Source organism: Falco peregrinus, chromosome 6 (genome assembly GCF_023634155.1).
Source record: "Falco peregrinus isolate bFalPer1 chromosome 6, bFalPer1.pri, whole genome shotgun sequence".
Taxonomy (NCBI): Eukaryota; Metazoa; Chordata; class Aves; order Falconiformes; family Falconidae; genus Falco; species Falco peregrinus.
In genome coordinates, this window is record NC_073726.1 from 48,968,111 (window position 1) to 48,992,272 (window position 24,162).

General features: G+C 43.4%; 1 protein-coding gene across 5 annotated transcripts in view; it reads right to left on the reverse strand.

Annotated features, from left to right (window-relative positions):
• Window positions 1-24,103, reverse strand: part of CRADD (CASP2 and RIPK1 domain containing adaptor with death domain) — an 82,675-nt gene extending 58,572 nt beyond the window's left edge. The window contains exons 1-2 of one of the 5 annotated variants that reach the window (XR_008747846.1): window positions 23,658-24,103; window positions 19,932-20,242 (exon numbers count right to left, since the gene is read on the reverse strand). Coding sequence is in view for 4 of the 5 variants with exons in the window: in XM_055808548.1 (XP_055664523.1) it covers window positions 19,932-20,229 (298 nt within the window). In the remaining variant the exon portion in view is untranslated. The remainder of the gene's footprint in view (window positions 1-19,931; window positions 20,243-23,657) is intronic. The other 4 variants (XM_055808548.1, XM_055808549.1, XM_055808551.1 and 1 more) reach the window with 4 other exon arrangements.
• Window positions 24,104-24,162: the final 59 nt, after the last annotated feature.

A 24,162-nucleotide genomic window follows, 5' to 3' on the forward strand; every position in this document is an offset into this window, starting at 1 on the left:
AAGTTTAGTCATGGTCCAGATCAAGACCAGAGTCCCCTGTTCAAACATCTTTTCTGCAGGCACAACTGTCATGGAAACAATCATCTAAAACCCATTTTCTTTGGTAACATTTTTTAGGAGGAGAACAATAAGATGGCATGTGTGACTGCAGCCCATCTCAGCCACCCATGGGAGCAGAGCAGACAGTTACATGAACTTTTTTACATAATTTTTTGCTGTTGAGCTAAAAGGGGAAATTAGTTTTCCAAACAATTCTTATGGCTTGTTCGTCTGTCCTGGACAAAGATTAAAATCCATACAGAGTAAATTACAGAATAGTTTGGGAAGTTCAAGTGCCAGAAGTCCCTTGGATCAGAAATTCTGAGAGAACAGCATAAAACAGCAACAAAGCTTGCTGATAGAGCAAACTGAACCCTTTAAAAGAGCAACTATTCCTGAAAAGTCAATTACGCAGTGCCATTTTTAAAAGTACTCAAGTTCAGGCAGAACGTGACGATTAACACACCAGAAGTTACCAGCAGCAAACCTTATCTCAGTCCCAGGGGAACAGGGCAAGGCAAAACCATCAGGTTAGGCGTAATACCATACAATCAAATCAAAACAGGTTGAGTAAAGGAAAACCGAGGGTTGCGCAGCAACTGAAACCATGAGCTCAGTTGAATGGCAATGTATACTTTAGACCAGTTTCCTCTTCTCTTCCAAATGCAATACAAGGTGCTCACAACACTCTGCTGAAACCCTAAAAAACCTGCTGTAGTTAACAAAGGTGTTTGCCATGGTAAGTTATGAATACTTCGCACTTACAGCCTTCACCCCTGGCATTAAAACTCCTCTGCAGCAGCGAGAGGTGCCTTGCCAGAAAAGTTCAAATTTTTGGAAAGTGCATCCTCTAAAACGTTGTGCTACAGGCCCCTGGGCCCTAAGGATCTTCAATTTATACCAATAAGCTGTATCTTCTTTTATGAGTTTTAAACATGAACTACTGTAAACGCTTCAGGACTTAAGAGTAAAGCACCTATCCAAGATCTTTCTTTGTGTGCTACTTAACTAAAAAAAAGTGTCATTGCTAGCCTGTAAGAAACCTGGGAGCTTTGTCCCTCTTAACAAGAGGTGTCTTGCTAGTCCCAATGCTTGGTGAGAACATGAGATGTTTCTGGTCTGAGATGGTAACATCTCAGCTTTCCTGAGGTTCAGCTTTCCTCTGCCTATTCCTTAGGACAGGTCACAGAGCAGACCTGAAAAACCGCACCTTCACCTTGAGAGGTATATAATAAAAGTCAGCAGGCAATACAGTGACATCTATTCCATAAGTGAGGCTATTTACAACAATTTAAATAAATTAAATGATTTTTCATGTCACTGTCTAAAGGTTCTAATTTTTTTCTTTACAGATTACAATCCAACTGTTCAACCACAGTGAGAACAAAAAACAAAGAAATTTATCATGGGAAGACAAAGGAGTGATAAAAAGACAGCCTTGCCTAGTTCCCAGAAGTCCACTGGTTTACCAAAAACTTTGATAAAAAAAGATATTCTACTTGTCATTCATGTTTCTCATGGTCCACAAGAAAACAGGAACTACTAAGAAACATGATGAGAAAACACAGAATGGACAGGACTTCATTCCTAAGGAGCACCTTTTCCTTAATCTCTCCTGATATTAGAAGAATTAATTTGTGTTTGGAACAATAAACAAAGCAATACTTGAATCTTCAACTTGTAGCAGAAAGAGTTATGACCAGCTTTATCTCCAAACAGGAATGATCCTTTAAAGTTCCATTTCAAGACTTCATAATGAAACTGGACCAATTACTAGGCTTTGAAGAATAACTGAAACTCTACAAGACAAAAAGGCTGTAGACAAAAGGCAAATTTTGTCTTCCTCTGGCTTCAATCATGAAGAAAATTACCCTGAAATTAAGTTCTGGTATATTTTACAGTATAAATGTAATGCACACACTTTGTGTACTGGGACAAAGCTCCAGCTGCTATGTACTGCCTGATTAAAGTGTAAGACGCTTTTCTGAGAAAACTTAGCTAAGCTGGGTACTGCCTAGGGTGTAACACACCCAACTTGTATGGAGGGAGAAAAGTAAGTGATATGAAACAATTCTAAAGACAAGCCATTCAGCTTTCTTCCATACTAAATATAATTCAATCATGCAGATTTGCCCACCAAGAACAGCAACAGATTCAGCTGGGTTTCCTCCCAAGGCCAAAGGTTCACCAGCCCGCCTGGGTGAGAAGATTCTTACCACAAGGTAAGAGAATCACAGTCTGCCAGAAGCACCAATTCTCTTGAAGAACTTTTTTTTTCAGCTACTTTAACACATTCATTTCCCATAGGAAATAAACTGCTTAGGTATGTATGTATATTCTGAATTCAAGCTACCAAAACAGGATGACCCACTCAAAGCTGAGAACAGCTCTCAACACTTTCTCATAACCTGTAGGCAAAAACAAGCATAGAATTGGTTGTAGTTCTGTCAACCAGCTACATCCTCTTTGGCATTCCTAAAGCACCAACCACCTTTGTGTGCAGATGCCAATACTTATTTTATAAACCTGGAATGGTGGGGGAAAATTATCTAATAGTGCATTTCCCGTATCTTGATCCTAAATTATCCCTTGTTTTGTGTGATTGCCTTCTGTCTCTATGTCTGAGGTAATTACTTTTGGTGTCCCAGACATGGCATACACACTTTCTTCAGGTGTGTGTTGTAGTATCACTTTGCATGAAAATGACTATGGTGTTAAAAGACAGAATTTGATTAGCTACCTCCAGTCAAACAAAAAAAATTATCAAACTAAGTACTAAAACCTATGCCCAAAAACACAGTCACTGAAAGCCCTGGGATTACATGCTCACGCTTGGCTTATCCTTTTCTAGACCACTGTCCTGACTGGCTTTCCTACCTGGGACAGGTATCAGAGGGCTACATGTGGGAAAACCAAGAAAATTACTGGATATGACAATCAAGAAAAAAAGAGAGGCATGAGGATCAAGGGGTTCAAAAAACATAAGAACAGGAGGCCAAAGGGGAGCCTTAAGTCAGGTGTTCCTGACACCGTTTCCCAAAGACTCATTAAGAAACCACCTCATTAAGATGCCACCTGGCACCTCTCTGGAGACAGGACAGCAAAAGGGAGTAGAAAGAGGTCCTACCCCACTGTTGGGATTCCCCTCGGTCAAGCTTCCCTCTGGTGGTGCTGTGGGTGTCCAGCTTGGGCAAAGGTTAATGGTGAGTTCCTTGATGCAGTGGGTGTATTGAAAAAGACAGAACCAGCATGGCTGTCTGTTCATCAGCTCTCATCCCAGTAGCTATATTATGGAAATGCTGAACAAAACCTCAGGCATCTCTCTCTCCTTTTGCAGCTAAGGCTTTATGGCTGAGCAACTGCAAGACTACTATAGGAGAAGGAATATTACTAATAACAAAATAGATCCCACAGGTGGAAACAAACCCCATCAAAGCCTATATGCCCCTACAGCTCAAAGGCAAAGCAAACAACACTGGTAAGTTTGTAATGTAGGCTATGCTATGCTAGGATAGGATTATGATGAAGTCTTGAGAAAGCCCCTTTTTCAAAACGAGGGTGAGGAAATCTACAAAGCATAGTATGAGGAGTAAGCCCATCAGCTGTGGTCAGGAATCAGTGGGTGTCTGCAACACAGCTGCAATGATTTAAGGACAAAGCAGTAGTCGCAACTGTACATTAGAATTTATATCAGGTACATTACAACCAGGAAAAGATAAAAGACCATGATGGCAAGCATGAATGTTACCACTGCAAAAGACGTACAGCTTTTGTAGAAGGAGGACACTTCAGGGTCATTTTGGTGCTGACAATTTTTAACACAAGGAAGAAATTATACCCAAAAACCCAAACGTGATATCCAGTTTCAGTGTCATGCAGAAAATAAGCATGTAGATAACTCACAGCAGTTCCCTATGGTGAAGCAAAGCAGTCAATTCTTCATGCTTATATGTGCCAATGACTTATTTTTTAACCTTGTGACACCATTGGACTCAGAAGTTGGTTAAGAAAGGAATGAAACAATAACGTACCCACTCCAAACACCCTGACAAAGGCAGAACATGCAATCCTAGAGAAAAGTTCAAGTAGTAACTTTGCTTTTAGATCTTTAAAGAAGGTACAATACAATTATGCTTGGTTTGTTCACAGAAATGCCATTAAACTCTTCTCTGATATGTATGACCAATGTCCTTTGTGTCTCAGAATTAAATCAACTATATGTTAAAACATTAACTTATCTGTGAAAGGGTTATGCATGTGGAAATAGTAAACTGAGAAGGAAAAAGCTATCCAGAAGAAGGAAAATGCTCAAAAGTTCTGGTTCAGGCATGACTGGAAGCAGATAAGGAGAAAGGGAGCCGTTCAGAATTGGGTGTACATGGAAGGGATATAGGATCACAATGGCTTTCCAGGGGATTTTATACCCTACTCCTGTATTAGCTTACTCAATAAACCAAAGGACTTAATCTATTCAGGGTGTAACTCTTCATTAATGATATGACAACATAAATGCTTTTCGGGATGCACATGATTAAATTAGCAGTCTGAGTAACTAAATGGTGGTAGGCCTATGGGAGGAAAAAGGGCTACAGCAACGACTTGTAGAGTCAATAGCAAATGAGCAACAAAAAAAAGCAAAACGTCACACTTCCAGCATAAAATAGAAGAGCACTTTGTTTATCAGTGCAAACCCTAGAGGTGTACAAATGTTAGCTGGTGCCAAACCAGAAGGCTAATTAATGTCTGGAAGTACAGAATCTCTTACCACCTCCCTCTCCCCACCCGGAATAGGCATGTTTTGGGACTGCATGCCTGCTCTGATGCTCCAGGATTAACAGTTATTAGATCCACAGTTCCAGGACTTGTGGTATTCTCCAGTCTTGTGTGGAAAGAGTTCATAATTACCCCATAGGCAGTAATGCAAGACAGTGATGAAGTCTGAAGAGCTCCAGACTTTTCTGGATATGTATATCTCAGCCAATATTGCTGACATGATGACAGCTTCCCAGAATGAACCTACAAGGTAACAACAGCACATACAAAAATAATGTCTGTACATAAATGAGAGGGTTTTCAGTTTTGACTGCACAGCATATTCTTTAGTACAAAAAGCACCAGTAATGCTCTATCCTGCACAAGTAATTCATAACCCTTCCTCAGTTCATACTAGGTGGAATCAGCATGAAAGCAGTATCAAGAAGTGGACATCCTATATATTTCCTTATGTTAGACCTCAAGCTTTATGGACAAAAGTTACCCAATATTTGATAGTATTCAACAAAAGAATGTTGAAGTTGAAAAACCAAGCTGAAGAAGTGTACAATGGTGAACTTTATCTTGGGGGACACTATCAGGAGGGCTAGACATGTAACAAACACAACATAATATTTAAGACCAACATGGAAGGCTTATGCACAAAAGCAAAAAGCTAGTTCTGCCCTTCTTAACATTTACAGATTACAGAAAACCTGCAGAGAATCTCATAGGATTACTGTTGCTATCATCATCATCAAGACTGTTTTTCCTTAAAAAAAAAGCCCCAAAGTGATTTCAGCAGTTACCAAAGAGGTTTTGAATGGAAAGGAGTAGTACATTTGTGCAGGCAGAACAAAAGGAGGAAAACCCAGCTGCTTTCTTAATCAGAATATAATCCCTGTTAACAAAAATACTCAGTGATACAGGAGGAACTTTACCAAGTCCACGGGCTACTGAGCAGTGAAATTGAAAGCTGTTAAATCATAAATTCAAGGCTGTAAATCACAGTTCCCTTTTTACCTAGCTTCATAAAACAAACAGAGAGAAATCTTCTAAACCAGAGCCTGGCAGGCAAAGAATTTTGTAAGAGGGTGCACATACCAAAGGCAAAATGAGCACTGCAGTGGACATACAATGACACTAGGAATGCCTCTAATCAGCATTAGCCATTAGCCGGGAAAACACCTTGTCATGCAGCAGGCTAGAGCATGAATCTCAAGTGAAGAGCAGTTTACACTCCCAATTCTTCCTAATATTAATCTGAATAGAAAGGCACCAAACTGTTGAGATTCACCTTTTCTCTAAATGACTTGATGTTGATTCTTTACATAGGAGGCAAATTGAAAAACAAAAGGAAAATGCTAACAGCGCCCAAACAAGATGTGTACAACCCCGTAGTATCCCCCTGACTCCCTGAGCATCCTTCAGTGGAAACAGTTGCTTTCACTCCTACAGACTCTGTTTATACATTATAGCCCAATCCTGTGGATAATTAAAGTAAATTTAGAGCAAGCAATCCAACTGAGGCCAGTGAGCATGCTAACATGCATACAGTCACACAAATGGTTGCAGGTTGAGTTTGATAATAAAGATATATTAGCTCAGGCCTCTAGTTAAAGCTATTCAAATTAAACTTTAGTAACACATGCATTTTAACTAATTGGGATGTGGACACCATGTAAGATGACCATCACCTTCTGAAGAATGAGGAGCTCCTTTCAGGCCTCTGTCTTGTGCAAAGATACCAGATCAACGCAGTGCCATGCCAGCAGCTGGCCAACTTAATTTTACACAAACAAAAGTATGGTAACAGCCTTTTAATAAAATGGTAGACATCTGTGCTAAACAGGTATTAATTATTTCTTTCTTAACTATATTTTACCCATTGGTCACACTGGAAGCTGAAAAATCCCTAACGTAGGTAACAACTTTAAAGAGACAAGTGAAGTGTACGTATCTATCCTTTGCATAGGAAAAAGAAGGTCACACACTTAAGTTGTGGTTTAACCCCAGCTGGTAAATAAGTAACATGCAGCCGCTCACTCACTCACCCTGATTCCCGCAGCAGGATGGGGAAGAGAATTGGAAAAAGGTAAAACCTGTGGGTTGAGCTAAGAACAATTTAATAATTGAAATAAAATAAAATAAACCAATAATAACAACAACAATTACAATGAAAAGGAGAGGGAGAAAGAGAGGAATAAAATCCAAAGGAAAAAAAAAACACACAAATGATGCACAATACAACCACTCACCACCCACTGACCGATGCCCGGCCAGTCCCCGAGCAGCGATCAGTGACTCCCAGCCAGCTCTCCCCAGTATATATTCTGGGTATGACGTTCTATGGTATGGACAAGCCCTCTGGCTAGTTCAGGTCAGCTGTCCTGGCTACTCTCCCTTCCTGGCTTCTTGTGCACCTGCTCACTGGCAGAGCATGGGAAACTTGAAAAGCCCTTGATTATGAGCAAGCGCTACTTGGCAACAACTAAAGTATCAGTGGGTTATCAACATTATTCTCATAGTAAATCCAAAACACAGCACTGTACCAGCTACTCAGAAAACTCTATCCCAGCCAAAACCAGGACAACTTAGTTGAATGATTTAAGGATACAATAACATTGCTAAATATGAGACCTAGTAAAAATGAAATATATAAACAAATAGTGATAAATGAAAACAAGACTCAGTTATAGGGTCAATTCACCTCCATTTAGGTACAAAGCAGAGACATGGGTTTATCATCAATCCCCTTCCCTCACAACAGATCTGAATTATTCTGCTAAAATCCATGCATAATTTCTGGGGAAAGTTAAGGGCATTAAGAAGGGGATGCACAAAGGCCAGCGCATCAACTGAGAAGCTGCCTCAATTAGCCCAGATGAAACACAGAGGAACAGAAATCAAGCCCTATCTTCTCCCTTTCTAGGACTTAGATAAATTTCTTTCAACTAATGGGAAGGGCTTTATTCTAGTCAAAATTCAAGATCTGATCTCTCTCTTGGAGCAACATCTCCACCAAAGATTTATAAAACACAGCTGAGGGGGCACCGCTCAGATAAACCATAGATTCACTCACTAGGGAAGTGCCTAAGACATCAAATCACAAGATGGTATCCTACCTGTTAGCACTGTGGGGTCACATTAATATTTAACTACTCCATGCAAAGAGCTGTACCTTACTGCCTGCCAGGTGCTGGCAGGGACGCAGCCCCATCTGACAGGTGTGCCCCATCTGACAGGTGTGCCCCATGAACGCCCACAGGATTCGGCCCCGTGAGATTGCTGGAGAAATGCCTGGCCGCCTGTTCCAATGCTGCCTGTGAGCGAGGTGCTGCACTGCTTGGCACTGCAGAGAGGCAGGCAGCCCAGGACCTGCCCAGAGCAGGCTTTGAAGTGCCTGAGATGCTCCAAAGGCAAAAGCTGCAGGCACAGCCAGCAGCTTGGTGGGGAAAGATTTAAGGCTTCCCATTTTGGATCCAGGTGCCTGCAAGAGGAATGACCCAGGAATCCCAAGTTAATTTCTACTTCAAACAGCTAGCTAGCATTTCTAGCTATAGCCTGACATTGCTTTTAAAATGAGTGTTTTGCAGGTGAACTTGTGAGATCCACTATAAGCACATGAACCAAGTGTTTTGCAATCCTAACTGCAGGAATTGCTGTTCAAGGATATGAAGATGGAACTAATCTCATGTGGGATGTGGCAGAACAGGATCACAGGGAAATACATGACTGTTGCATTAAACAGAAGAGGAGTAAGAATACAGAATATGTCTTGTCACTTTGAAAAGCTGAGAAAACCCAGCCATTGCTTACAGTAAATAAAAACATATTTAAAGAAATACTTTTTTCACATAGAAACACTAGAAAGTACTGCCTTTCCTTTTCATTCCAGCTTTCCTTTCTCAAGTTATCTTGCTGAGGATTCATGTGTACCTGCAGAAAGGCAGCAGCAGCTGTCTGTGGAGGAAGCCTGCCTTCCACCAGAGCCAGCCAGAGACCCCCCAGGGCTGGCAAGGGCCTTAGTCAGCCCTTTACCTATGTAAAGTCCTTTCACTCAACCATAGCATGTTTTATTTAGAAAGATCCAAAGACTGCAACAGGCCACTCATTAAAGAACTCCACATATTATTAACTACAAATGAAAGGTAATTTCAAAAGCACCAGCACAGGACTAAAATTGCTGTCTTTCAAGCCAAGGGGAGCTTACCCTTGACCTTGACGGGAGGAGGGTTGGGTGAGCTTCAGTTAACTACGAGTCTTTTTGAAAATCCCAGGCAAGGTGGTGAAATACGAAGATTAAGAAGCCTGCCAAAAGAAGTGGTGCACTAACGGCAATTTATTCCCCTTGACCCAATGCATTAATGCTTATTTCCTGCACACACTAACTGGATAGTATAAATCAAATTGGCTCCTCTAACTGTAGATTGGAAGAAACACCAAAGCTTCACTTCAGTTTGCAGCAGAGGTGTTTGCCAAAACATGTGCAACTGCTTGCCAATACATCAATATATGAGGGAGCACAAATCTATCCATGGACTAAGCAAGAGCAGGAAGAAAATTTAAGAAAATCTGAGAGTATACTGGAACAATGGTTTAATGGCTAAAAGAAGCAACAAGATTGGTTTTCTGTTTACACAGACAACTGCCAAATAGATAAAAATTGGCTTTAAAAGTCTTGTATACAAACCTGTAACTCTTCTAACAAGATAAACTGCAGCTGCATCACTGTGAGGCAACAACGAGTGATACCTGCTTCCTCTAGTTCTCATATATATAAACACATAGTTCTCAAATATAAACACATACATATGATGGTAAACAAATCTGGAAGGAAAGCTTAGTTGTGTATGGCAGTGGATGGAGGACTTCAAGATACAATAATCATGCATAATTAACTGTATTCTAGTGGAATTTCCTGGCCTTTGCAATACAAGTGACATTTCCCAATGAGAAGTCAGTCACATCACTGCTGATATTCTCAGTCAACAGGCAAAAGGAGTGCAGAGTCTGACTAGTAATAGCTTTTCAGCTGATGAAATAATTTTTCTTTGAAGGTTGAGACAAGCTGCCATGTCAGTGTAGGGAAGACAGCATAGCACCCATTCCTCCATCAGGGAGAACGCTGCAGTCATCAGTGGCAAGACCTTTGTCCTGCTCTGGTCAATGGGAGTCTGGCCTCTGACTTCACTGCAAGACACTAGTTAACATTTTTACTGACTTTGGAAGGCTATGCAGCCTCCACAACACATGCAAGCTAAGGTGGGCGTGTTTGCTGCTTGGTTATTTTGTTTTTAAAACAGCATTCATAGACTTAATTTACAAAAGACAATAGATTTTCCCCATGCATTTGGAATACAAAAATTTAACAAACATTTTCAGATGAAGCTGCAAGGCAATTTCAGAGGTGCTAAAAGAAGAGCTGGCGAGCTCTGCAGGAAAGTATTAATGAAGAAAAAATTCATGAAAAGAAGTCTACAAAGACTTAAGTAGGAAGTTCTCTCAGTTATTCTGGAGCATATTATTAGTGTATTATCTATGAGCTACAAGGGCCATTAATTAGCATCAACAGAATGCTTATACTGATGACAATGCAAAAATAACTGCATCTTACTTTACATGTTTACAAGTAGCTTTATGAAGTCACAGGATCAAGTCCTTACAAGAAAGTTACCCGTCTGTTCTAGAAAACAATTATTATTGTCTGTACAAAGCTTTTTCAATGGTTCCCTCACCACACCCTGAGACAAGAACAGTGGGAAGCTGTCAACAATTAACAAAAGATCTCAAGGATCACAGAGGACTGCAACTATGCATGTTTTTGGAAATGTAAGACATAGGCATGATTTTATCATACTGTGATACAGGTTGAGGTGGAAAATGGACAGGGAACAAAGATATTTTGTCTAATAGAAAACTCCAGGTAGTGAACTCTCTAAAACATTTAGGATGGACATACCCCAAAGATGAGGAACACTACTATAAACTCTGTGAAACAGAGATACTTAAATAATCAAAGGAAAAAAAAAAAAAAAAGAACTTATTTGCATGCAGCAGCATCCCTGAGAGGGATGCACATCTATATCTGTATGTATGTATGACCACGGAATTTTGGGAAGAAAGGATTCCCAGACTGCAGGTGTTTACGGACAAAATCACTTCAACCACTGGCCAGAAAAGGCTATGTCTATATTAGCAAGCAGTATACAGCAATAGGAGAGGTCCTACAGACTGATAAGAGATCATGCTGAGGATCTGGCATCCAGACTGTACACAGCCAGTAGGTTTCACTTCTAACTGGCTCAGTCTGGTCCTATGGACTCTATGAACACCTGGAGCATATTTTCCTGTTTAGATTCACCTGAAAGAAATCTAATTCAAACACTCCACTTAAAAAACACATTCCTAATCTGAACTAGAAGTCGTGCATACATATCCAAAGTGTCCTTCATCAGCACCAGTTATATTTGGACTAAAATCCCACATACTGAGTACACAGAGTGTGATGCCAAGCTTAAAGAATTGCAGAAAAAATTAGGCTGGGAGGAACCTTTGGAGGTCATCTACTCCAACCTCCTGCTCAAAAAAAAGGCCAGCTTCAAAGTCTGATCAGGTTGCTCTGGGTCTTGTATTGCTGAATGACGACTGTCTCCAAGGATGGAGATTCCATAGCCTCTTTCGGCAACCCTACTTGGGCCACAGCCTCTGGTGGCTAGTGCTTAACCTGACTTGTGAAGTATTTCCCTTGCTAAAACTTGTGGCTGCCACTTCTTTTCCTTTTGTCATGCACCTGTAGGAAGAGACTGATTTCACCTTTTCTGAGTCTACTTGGCCTTCTCTTCTCTGAGAACAAATTCAGTTGTCTCAGACTTTCCTTGCACTTCATGTTACAATAACCACTTTAGTCATGTCCCACAGGACCCTCTAGTTTGTCATCTCTCCCTTGTACTGGTGGCATAAAGCTCAACACAGTATTTTGAATACAGCCTCCTAGTACCAAGTACAGGGGAATAATCACTTCCCTCAGCCTGCTGGCTTCGCTCTTGCTGATGCAGTCCTATGCATGGTTAATCTTCATCATTGTACTTACTGTGTATCAAGACATCCAGCTTCTTTCCTGCAGAGCTGCAACTGACCATCTCATGTTATTTTGCCAGAATTTTGTATCCCAGGTGCAGGACTTTACACTTACTTCTGCTGAATGTCATGAGGTTCTTGCTGGCCCATTCATGCAGTTTGCTGGGATACATCTGAGAGGCAGTTCTGCTATTCTGTGTCAAATGATCCCCAAGGCCTGGACTCATCCTGCCTTCCTGCTTTAGGCACAGTTCAGAACATCTCAGAACACAGACAAGTGTGCAAAGTTAATTCACCTACAAACCACCTGAAGATACAGTCCGTCCGATCGCCCAGGTCACTGACAAAGAGCTTAAACAGAACTGGTCCCACTGTCAGTCCTGAGGAACATCACTCATAACTAACACCCAGTTAGATAGATATTGAACCACTGACCACCACCTTTGAGCCTGGTAGTCCAGCCTTTTTTTTCCACCCACTGTGACGTCCACCTATTCAGTCTGATACCTTCCCAGATAGTCATAAAAATGCTATGAGACTGTGCTGAAAGCCTTGCTGAAGTCAATTAAATGAAATCTACTGCTGTCATCCACTGAGACAGTCATTTTATCACAGAAGGCAAGAATGAAGTTGGTCAAGCTTGATTTATCTGTGGTAAACCTAACCGGGCTGTTCCCAGTCACTTTACTGCACATTTGGCTTACCTCGGCCTACCAAACATGACAGAAAACAGCCTCTCAAAGACATAGGCTGGCTCCCTCAGCACTCTGACACATCCCATCCAGCTCCATGGATTTGGGTATGCCCACTCTGCTCAGGTATTTCCCAACTCAATTATCTTCTACTATAAACAGCACCTCCCTCATCCAAATTCCACTACTAGGCAAAGAGACGAGGGCCAACTGACAGCAGACTTTGCATATAAAGACCCAGCCTTTTCTGTGCCCCTCTTCAGTGGTTGCCTTAGACTTCCTTCCACTGCCAATGTACCTGCAGAAGCCCATCTTGTTGTCCTTCACATCCTTGAACACTGTCAAACTCAGATGAGCTTTGTCCTTCATAATTCTATCCCCAAAAGCCCATGAATGCTTTTATATTGCTCCTGGGTAGCCTGTCCTCACTTCTATCTCCTAGACAATTCCTTTTTGAATTTGAGCTCAGTTGGGTGCTCCCCTTTCAGCCAAGCTGGCCTCCTGCCATGCCTGCTGATTTTCCTTTATGTAGGAATGGACCATTTTTGTGCTTTGAAGAGGTTTTCCTTGATGATCAGTCAGGTTTCCTGCATGCTTCTGTCCTCCAGAACTGTCTCCTACAGCGTCCCTTCAACCAGTTTAATAAACAAGCTAAAGTCCAGGACCTTTACTCTGGTACTTGTTTTCCTCTCTTCTCTCAGTATCTTAAATTTGAGCACTGCATGGTAACTGCAGCCATGACTGACATTAACATACACATCCCTAAAGAGCATACCAAGTCCAGTAAAGCACCTCCCTCAGTCTACTCATTTAGGACATTCATCAAGATATTGTCTGTTCTGCATTCCAGAAGTCTCCTGGATCGCTGTACTGTGTCACATTCCCAGTAGACACCAGGGTTGTTAAAGTTTCCCTGAGAACCAGGGCCTGCAATAGAAGCAATCTTTTAAGAAGGCTTCATAGGATCATAGGGAACTTCGGGTTGGAAAAGACCTCAGGAGTCTCCTGTCCAACCTCCTGTTCAAATCAGGGTCAGCTCTAAGATCAGACCATGTTGCTCAGTATTCTACCCAGCCAGATCTTGAAAATCTCCAAGGATGAAGACTAGTCAAACTCTCTGGGTCCCTTATTGACTGGTTCTACTTACTGACTTCCGTTACAATGAAACACTCTCATTATAGCCAGTCAGAACCTTGCACTTCAACTAACACACTTCATCCCTCCTCTTCCCACCATGAATTGCTTTGTAGAGCCTATACCTGTCTTCCCTTCACATCCTCTCTGTAGGTATTGGAAAGCATTTATCTTCCCTTCTCCAGGCTCTAACGCAAATAAGCTCTTGACCAGCCTGGTGCCCAGGCAACAGCAAAGCTCTGTGCATTCCAGACACTTCTTTGAAGAGACTGCAATGGCATCCTTGTCTAAGAACTTGATGCCATGCACTATGGCACTGCAGTTGTGTGAACTATCCCAGCGCATCTCTGCAAATCCAGTGCTGCAACTGTGCAGACTTCCTCCCAGCACACCTGCTGGTGAAGATGCTTTTGCCCCACACTGTTGAGTAGATCCATCTGTCCCTAGTAGTTCCCATCTGCTGAAAATGGTCCTGTGGTCACAGAATCCAAAATGCTCCCATGACACCAGGTGCACAGATAGGTGTGTATATGCAGGATGCATCCACCGCTGCCCAGGTTCTTCCCCTTGAATGACAGGATGGAGAACACTGCTTGGGCTCCATCTCATCACATGGGATCACCGAGCCCCATGGTCATCCTTAATCTACTGACGTGCCCGCATGAGAGAGTAGCAAAGTCTGATGATTGGCCAGGCCTTGGCAACCTCTGTGATGCCCTGGATCCCATCCCTGGGGAAGCAACAAACTTTCGAAGTCATCAGGTCTGGTCAACAGGTGGATGTCTCCATTCCCTACACCAGGGAGTCTTAATCCCAATTACCCATTGCTTACTCTTAGTGGCACTGGTTGTGAGTTACTGATCAGGCATAGCTGGCCCAAACACCTCACCTGCCACAACTCACTCCACTCCTGTTTCCAGGGACTATATATTTTAAAAAATCTCTACTGTTATTAGTGTCACATTTGTGTTACTAAGGATGACATGACGCATGGTTATATCTTTCCATTAACTTACCTGAAACAAAATGTTTCAGACTAGACAGGGAACACTACAGATCTTAACAGTGACGTCTAGGATTTAAGCTTGTCAAAGTTTAAAACATAGATGTAAGCAGCATAAACACAGCTGCTTATTAACATGGCAAAAAAGCAACAAAGCAAATATTCCTTAAACTGTTAAAAAAAAAAAAGAAAATATGTTCATTTTAATGAACACTTTAAAACCAAAATACATACACAGAACACTCTGTAGAATGAGGGAAGTTGATTACTTGTCCATGTTATGATGCATGCTGTTAATGTTGAGCGTGTGTGCAAACCTTTAATGCCAGACTTCACAGATCTCGTTGCAGTCAGGAACAAAGCCAAAGCCATAAATGTAACACCTGATTTTCAGGGGAGATGGGAACGTGGAAAAGCGTTTTGGAAATTCTCCTACAATGACGCTTTTAATCTCTCCGGAGAACCAGAGAATATTTTCTATAGCCTCCAGGCATTGGGATGTGGCACAAGGGCACTCCTCCATCTCCAGGTCAATCCACTGCGGCCAAGGCTGCTAAGCCCATCCCTTTCCTTCAGACATACATGGGAGGAAACTCCCCCTTCTGCCACTGGACTATACAAGAGATGGGAGGGAAAGAGAATTAAAAAAAAAAAAAAAGCTACCATCTTCTGTCCACCATTTTAGAGAGAGAAAAGGAATTCATCAGCTGCTCTCCTATCTGACATCCCAATGGAAAAGGCAAGAGACCAGGCTGTTTCCTCACTGCATTAGACGTGAGAGGAAGCAGGATAGGAAGAGGGCAGGAAGCAGCCAACAAAAGGTAAGAAGAGATGCTGAACTCTTTCCCATGCCCTAATGCTGTTACATTTGAATCTAAATTCTTAGAAACCTACAACCCAGCTGTGGAAAAAGGACTTTGGGAAAGCTTGGGGTGGGGGGGGGGGGGGGTAGGGGCGGGGGAGAATGGCTTTCTCAGCAGAAGTACATTTTGCATTTGCATGCTTCATCCAAAGTGTTACACAACAAGAAGCTTTATATAGCTATACAAGAACACACACTCCCTACACACCCAAGGAAAAACTCCAGCCATGCCAAAATCTGTTCAAATCAGAAAGCCTCACCCAAGTCTAACAGGACCCTGATGCAGACTCCTGACTAGGTAGCACAACAACAACGACAAAATCATGCATTAGAAAATATTCCTTGCTTAGTTGTGAGAGAACAGCTTTCCTGAGATGTTTCTGTGTAAGTCCATGCCCCAAATTCACTAATGTTTGCCAGATAGCAACGGCTGCCGCACGATTCCTTTGGCAAATGCTGTATCTCAGACTTTTCTCTTTCTTGGTATGCTGCTATTTCCTGTGAAATGGAGAATCATCTATGCTACAAAGAGGTGCAGTACTAACACTTTTAGAAGTAAATAATTTTATAGCAACTTAAGAGTATAGAGAGAAATACAATACTTGGGCAGAGAAATTCCCAAGCAGAGAGAGAGATTAGAAAAACATTCTGATAAACAAACATCACTGAATGTTATATTCTTTTATTCATTGCAAAAAATATTGGGTAACCATTTGCTGTTCCTAGAAAGAATGGAATTCTGGTGCCAACAGCTGTAGTTTTTCATAGGAATTTTAATACTATATTGAAGATTTATGTTCCTGACAAAAGCACAAAGTTATCCAGACCAGGGCAGAAAAAACGGAACAGTCTTTTCCCAATGAAACAGTCCCGCACTATTTTTGTTAACTCTTACTACTGCAGAAGTTTTGATCTTCAAAAGCACGAACTCATGCTGTGGTTGATGTTTATAAATTATTAACTCCTGCAATGCCACGCTGCACAAGGTGCACTGTTTTATCGCAGGTTCTTACACAGGCAAGAAACACATCCTAAAATCTTGAAATCTATTAAAGTCATAAATATTTACCTCCAAAAGCACATGTCTAAATTTTCTTCTTGAGATTTTTGGGGTTTACAGTGAAGCTTTCCCTACCTTAAGAAAAGATTTCCCCAAAGCTGCAGCCATCTGACAGATCCATATGAGAGAGAAGAAAGGTGACTAGGTAAAAGGCTGTCCTGTGCATAAAGTAAACAAGCAGGGGAAGGAATCTTGGGTCTTTTTGCTGCAATTATATAGATGCAAGCGGTCCCACCTGCTTGCAAGTCACTCTCCTGATTCTCATGCAAAAACTACTCCTCATGCTCTGCAGGATTGGGGTCTTCTGTGTTCCTTGGAACTAGAGCAGTTAACAGTACACAGAACTATTAAGTCAACTGATGTTCAGCAATGAAACTCAGGATATCACAGGTTTTTAAGTTCATTTATACGTAAGCAGCCAAACAGCACACTCTGGGTTGAATCCCGGGCCAACTCTATGCTGCCCCATGAACTGAGTTACATCACTTGGGAATCAATAAATCCATTGCCTTGGAAGAATTTGCCCAAAGGCTCCCAATGAGTCAGTGGCAGTGTCTTGTTGACGTCTCAGACTTTGTCTTCCATTTCATGGCTGCTCAGTCCACCAGATCATATTTACACTATGTCACCAAAAATATTTCTGTTCCTGTCCTCCTGAAATTGCTATTTGTTTGGTTTGGTTGTTTTTTTGGTTTGGTTTTTGGGTTTTTTTACTAGGGGAAGAAAATACATTAAAAGCTTCTTAACAATTACAGTTGTGAATTTTATTTTTTTAACTGGGAACCAACGAACTATTTCTCAGCTGAAGCAAAGATAGAAAGCCTGATCTCTTTGAACAAAATGCATAATAATACAAAGGCCTACACAGAAAAATCACTGTGCACATGCCACAGTTTTTACATTCAGAGAGAGAAAACCTAATAGTCTACTTCTACTAACTTTAAAAATCCTACATGTAGTCAGCAAGAAGTGAAAGACTATAAAATAAAACATCCTTCAAGGAACAACTTGCCACCACTCCTTAGTCCTGCAAAAGATCTGCAAAACCTGAGGATATTTCGCTTGAGTAAACAGATTTTTTAATTGAGCATAAACAAGTGAACACCAGGCATGCAATTTCTGTAAGTATGCATGAATCAAAGAAAAAAAGGATTTAAAAACCTGCAGCCATAAAACCAACTTAAATTTTAAAAGTTTTAGGGTCTAAAAAAGGTAGTGTGTATGCAGCAGGCTTTTTTTTCACTACAAATGGATTCTTCAAAAGGCACTACCACTGACAAATCATCATTTATAAGAACTGTTTCCAGTAAGGCAGAAGTTATCTAGCACGGCACTAAAGAACACATTTAATTTTAAGTATGCCTATAGTTTTATTAGAGCAAATGGGTTTTTCCATGCTTAAGGCCAAGCATATGCTCATGTACTCTGCTGAGACAAAAGCTTACAAGTTTGTTGTTTAGAATGCAAAGCGAGGCTTTTTATCCCAAACCACATTTTCTTGCATGTAATCAGTACTGATGATGCCGCCAGAGTTTCCAATTCATTCCAGGGTGCACTCAGCATTTATTAGGGCACAGATGGTGTGCTCTTTTTTTGGCTTCTAAAGAACATGCCTAAATATTAAAACAAACTTGGCTATCTGCCTCTTATGCTGTTTTTACACTTTGTATTGCCACAGTAAAAATAACAGTAAACTTTGACCTAATCTGGAAGCCTTCTACTAATTTACACACACAATTTGGCAATAGGATCATCAAGTACAGTCAGCCCACTCAAAACTGGAGAACCTGATATGCATAAATCCATCATGCTAGTCACAGGCGATGAAGGACAGGAACAAGCAATCCACAAAACAATAAAAAGAACAAAAATTGGAAACAATTTTTCTAGTAACAAACTATGTGATCCTGACTGTACTCAATGGCTGTGTGTGCTTTTCTGGAACTGTAAGGATTATTCAACAGCTTAACCAGCAATTAGCAAACAAACAGGCTGATTTGTAAGGCAAATAGAGCTTTAACATGACAGGATTTGTAGTAACAGCCAGGAAAGTCTTTTCCAACACACTCAGTATCACAAGTCTGCACTGTGCTGAGAACTTGCGGTGTTTTCCCCCATGGGCAGCACAGGACCATTTATTTCCCAAATTCTGAAAACTATTTACCCATTTCCAAGCAAGCATAAAGCAAATTCCACAGAGACACAACAGAAAGCTAAGCTGTCATGGTATTCCATTAAAAATGTGCTAAGATAAGATAATGTCAGATTTGTCCAGCAGATCTTGACAAACGTTCTTGCACATGCAGCTGAGATGCAGGTGTACATGACAGTCAACAGGTCTTAGTCATCCATCTTCACAGGCTTTCAGTCTCACCCAAAGTACACTCACACTGGAAAAAACGTGTCATGTGCATCAAAATACATACAACCAAACTCAAATGGGGGGAGCCAGGGGGTGGAGAGCTTGGAGAAAAGTTAGACTGATTGGAAATGATGCTACCAAGTGAGGGCTATTTCACTATCTCACTGGTAACATCAGGTTAGCAGCCAGTGCATGCTGACAGAATCTAGGGCAAGAAATACGCATTTTAAGCAGTCATCTTGACTTCAAAACAGTTCAACAATTGCATGCATGGATTGGTAAAGAAATAACTTCTGAACAAACATCAAGTCCAGAAAACTAGTTTTAGAAGTACATTTAAATGTCAGAAAGACAGAGAATTGACTAAATAAGATTATGTAACACCCACTAAATCAGTTAGCTCCCAAATTTTCTTGAAAACTGAGCAACAGCTAGTAAATTTGGAAGTAATGTTCCTAGATATTTGCACTCCAATAAACTTAATAAACTAAATAAATCTAAAATAGCATATTGTACTAAATCAAAATGGCATTAAAATCATAATAAAAGTAAACAAATGAAAATTCTGTCACTATAAACAATCCAGAAACAAACCACTGCATAACATACATAAAACAATAATCAGGTATGGATGGTGAAGAGACTGTTCTGTAGCCAAAGCTGTGTTTTATAGTCCATTCCTAATGGAATCCGGGTCCTCCCACAACCCAGCCTCCCCCCAGGCAGCCTCTCATGCTGTCCCCCAGTCTCCTGAAATTCAGCCCTGCTTACTCCCCAAATTTTGCAATACTTTGGCTGGCATCCAGGAAATTCAGCCTGTCCCCTTTTCTTGGCATCATGCTTTATATCTACATGACACATAACTTGAAATTACTCGTATATTCAATACTTTCAAAATTACAGCTTGAGAACAAGCTTCAAAATATCAGCAATAATCCTGGCCTTACCTGCAGGATCTTGCACTGTCATTTCCTTACGCTTCACCACCAGCTTGTCTTTAACCCACGGGAACTCCTGTAAGGAATCCAAGAACACATCAAAAGCCTTGGGTCCTCTGGTGGGGAGAATATCAAGGAGCATCATGGTTTTCCTCTGACTGGTGGTTTGGGATTTTATTTCTTGAACATGACTGTCCGTGAGAATCCCTTCTTGGTAGAGATACTGAATAACAACTCCGTCCACCAGCACCTCTGTGCAGAGCTCCAGGCGCAGGGAGCGTAAAAGCTGCTTGTCTCTGGCATTCATCTGGCAACGTAGACTGTAAGAAAAGACACATGTGTGAATATTAAATAATTCAATCTTTAACATCCAGAAGTGATGTATGAACATCCAGAGGTGATGTTTGATACCTGGCAGCCTTTAGAAAGAATGGCAAACTCAGAATCACCAGATACTGAGAAAGCTATTAACTGATCCCCACCATCTTCTTTCCACTCAGATGTCACTGTCTCATGAGCTAAAATGCAGCCATTTCTGGGAAATATTAGACAGGAAGAGAACCTTTGGCATTGTGAAGACCGGTCCTTTGCTGGAATAAAACCCATGCCAAATGATTCTGCTCACTAACTGGTCAAGGTCCATACTAAACGCAGCTAGAGCATTTGCCAGTCCTTAAGAGACTCCACCCAAAAAAGTTAAGAGATGTCATGCCTGACCTCTGGCACTGATGTCTGTGACGCTATTGCTGCTGCAGTAGTGCAAAAGCAGCAGCAGGACTGGTAGATGCACCACAGCCAGGCAGGAGTGGCAGGGACACAATCAGCAGGTAGCTTTGCCCTGTGCAATGCATTTTAATTTTAGGAAGGGCAGAAATGTACCTTACACACCAGGTTGTTCTCCCCTGACTCATCCTGGAAGGCTGCTCTGGAACTCAACTGATCTGATGATGAGAAACTTTCTTCGAATTTCCATCTCAAATTTATCTACCTTCTATTTATAGGCACTTGTTCTGCCAAAACTGTTCTTTAGCTTAAGTAGCTCTTCTCCCTCTCTGGTATTTATCCTTCTGATATATTCACAGGAAGCAATTGGATGCCCTCTGCCATCTCCCATTTCACTTGACTAACACTCTGACTAGACAAAAGCTGGAAAAGATGCATTTTATAGCCACTCTACAGAAGAGGAATCAAGGTCCAGAGAGACCAAGCAATTCATCCAAGATCATACTGGGAGTCTGTGCCAGACCTATGAACTGAATCAAGATGTCTAGTCTAGTTCTTAACAACAAACATATCCCTAGGCCTATTAATGGCACTTGATAAGGAAAATGACAGAGTAATACAATTAAATACTTTCTCATCACTAAATAATTAAGAAAAAAACCTGCAGCAGGTGGTGTGATTACCAAGAGAGTTTCTGATAATTAAACTAGAGGCTGCTGTTCGAACAGCTATACCTTGCAGAAACTGTACTTCATGCAGCTTGAGGTACAAGAAGAGGCAGAGATTTTCAAAGGTTTTGTAAGAACTCTGCTAAAGTCTTTTTATCATCAGAGGTGCTTGCAGAGTCCCGAGGGCCCATCAAAGGATGGCTGGTGGGCCTGGTTGTTAAAATCGTGGGCAGGTAACCAACAGAACATACAGGCATGTAAACGGCATCTCAGGACAGAATGCAAGAGCACAGCACCACAAGAGAGAGACTGGAAAACCCTGTCTGTGTCAACCTCCGATAAAGCCACTTTCCGAAAATCCTCCCTCTGAGTGCTAAAAGCATTGCTGGACAGCACCTTCCCAGGAGGACTCCATCTTTCCTGGGTTACCCAGTACATTTCTTGTATACTGAAGTGAATTTTGAGGTACCTGCCTGCTGTCTAGGGGTCATTTGGGAATCAAACAACAGTATCCCAGCCCATGTCCTTAAAAAAATGCCAGTTTGCTAAGCATAGCTCAAACATCAAACTCCATCATAGAGTGAGATGATAGTGCAAGTAAGGAGATGGAAAAAGAGCAGGCAAGAAAGAGAACTGGATTTCTCCATTTGATGTTCGGATGCTCATTTTGGACAGGTGAAGCTAAAGATTCTTGTCTCTAACAAGGGCTATCTTTACGCTACTTGGAGCAATCACCAGACTAACGCAAAGTCAGATAAAATTCAGGCAGCAGATCTCTGCCATTTCTCCCTTCCATGATTCCCTGACCACCCCGCATCTCATGAAGTGCTTGCAGAGTTCAAGACAAGCACTCAGCAGCAGCTCTGAGCACATTCTCTCAGCTTGGGCAGAAGACCGTTTCAGATGCTACCAAGCTCTTGTGCTTCACATTCTGCATGGGCCACCGCGAGTCCCCATCCAGCAGCCTCCTCACCCACATGCTGGATGAGGAAGTCGGCTCTGCCAGTCACTGTTACAGCACTTGATGAGTTCCCCCTCCTTGTGACCAAAGGGTAAATGCTTTTCCAAAATAAGGGCATTTCAAACCATCTCAGTTTGAACCTTTGTGCACTGAAAAATGCCTATCAAGCCATGAACCTGAAGGGGGGATTTCTGCTGAGAAAGGCCTTTGGCTCGCTGACCGCAGGGTGAGCACAACTGAAGTTTTAAAGCCCTTAACACCAAGGCCACTGGCCCAGCAAACTTCCAGGATGGGGCATATAGACTTCTAAGGTCTTTTTAAAGATTAAATATTTCTTTGTGTGTGTTTGCAGTGGGAAGGAAATGTCTGAGTCTGGAACTAAGCAGCCAGATATGGAAACGTAGCAGGATTCTGGTGTGCAACAGTATAGGGATGGGGTTCAGAGTGAGACAGAACTAATTTAATTTTAATCTCAGTCTGCATCTCGGGATCCAAAGTAAGCTCTAAAATTAATTTTCTCTAGCAATGCTGTCACTAAAGGGAAAGTAAAAGAATGGAGGTCTGTTTACCCAAACGATGACATGGCTCAGATCTTCCCCAGATACTTCTAAAAATGCATCTTTTCCACTGCAGAGCCAAAATTCGAGAAATATATACCCACCCCACCCCCCGCCCGCCCCAGTCCTCCTGAAAGAGAGCAGCCCCTGCGCTGCCGGCCGGTCTGCCACGGCCTTTCACTGGATGGACACAGCACCTGCCTATGAATGGGGAAGTATAAAGTTTTGAAAGCCTTAACCTTGAAGAGCCCCATTCTGATACTAAAAGGCGCATTCACTTTAGTTTTTGCCTCGAAACACTTCGGCGCTCTCCCACACCCCAGCTGCCCCGGGCCGCTGCTGCCTGGGGGCGCGCTCCCCGCCGGCTGCGCAGCGCTGCGCAGGGCCGCCCCGCCCCCCCGCCATGCCCGCGCGCACGGCGCGAACACGCGCCACACGTCGCCCCCGCCAGTCTCCAGTTCTCCGTTTGGCTTCTCCCCGGTCACCGAGGCCCGGCAGCTGCCGCCCCTGCCGCGCCTGCAGCCCGGCCGGCGGCGCACGGCGGCCGCCCACCTCCGCCCGCCCCCCGATCACGACAGCCGCAGCGGAGGCGGGCGCTGCCGCCGGCCCGCGGCCCCTGCCGCCCCGGCCCGCCCCGCGAAAGCCCGGCCCCTGCCCCGGCCCCGCGGCGAGGGGTGCCGCCGCCTGACGGCCCCTCGGCTCTGTTTAGTGCCGCTTCCCCCCGGCGGCGGCCGGGGCAGCGGGCGCGGGCAGCCGGGCCGGGCCGCCGTGGGGGGGCGGCGAGCGCCGTGAGGGGAGAGCCCCGCCGCCCTCGCCCCGTACTTACGAGAGGGCAGTGGGGAGCTACACCGGGCGCCCGGGTGCCCGCCGAGCCTGCGCGGGGAGCACCATCTTTGTTGAAGGCAAGAGAGCTTCGCCGGAAGCCGCCGCCGCCGCCCTGCTGCGGGCCGGCCGAGGAAGGGCCGCCGCCGCCGGCCCCGCTGAGGACGGGGCGGGCGCGCGCGCCGCGGCCGCCATGTCAGCTATGGGCAGCGAGGCAGGGCGCCCCCGCAGGTCGGGGCGCGGAGCTGCGTCCCACCCGCCTCCCGGCCGGGAAGGTGGGCCTCGGGGCGGGGGACGCGGGCGGGTCTGCAGCAGGTCTGCGGGGGCGGGGGGGGCGCAGGCAGCGCGGAGCCCCCGGCCGCGGCGGCACTGGCTGGAGCTCGCGCGGGGGCGCCCGGCAAGGGGGCGCCCGGCGGGCAGGGCGGCCACCGGCGGGCAGGGCGGGCAGGGCGGCCACCGGCGGGCAGGGCGGCCACCGGCAGGCAGGGCGGCCGCCGCCGGCGGGAGAG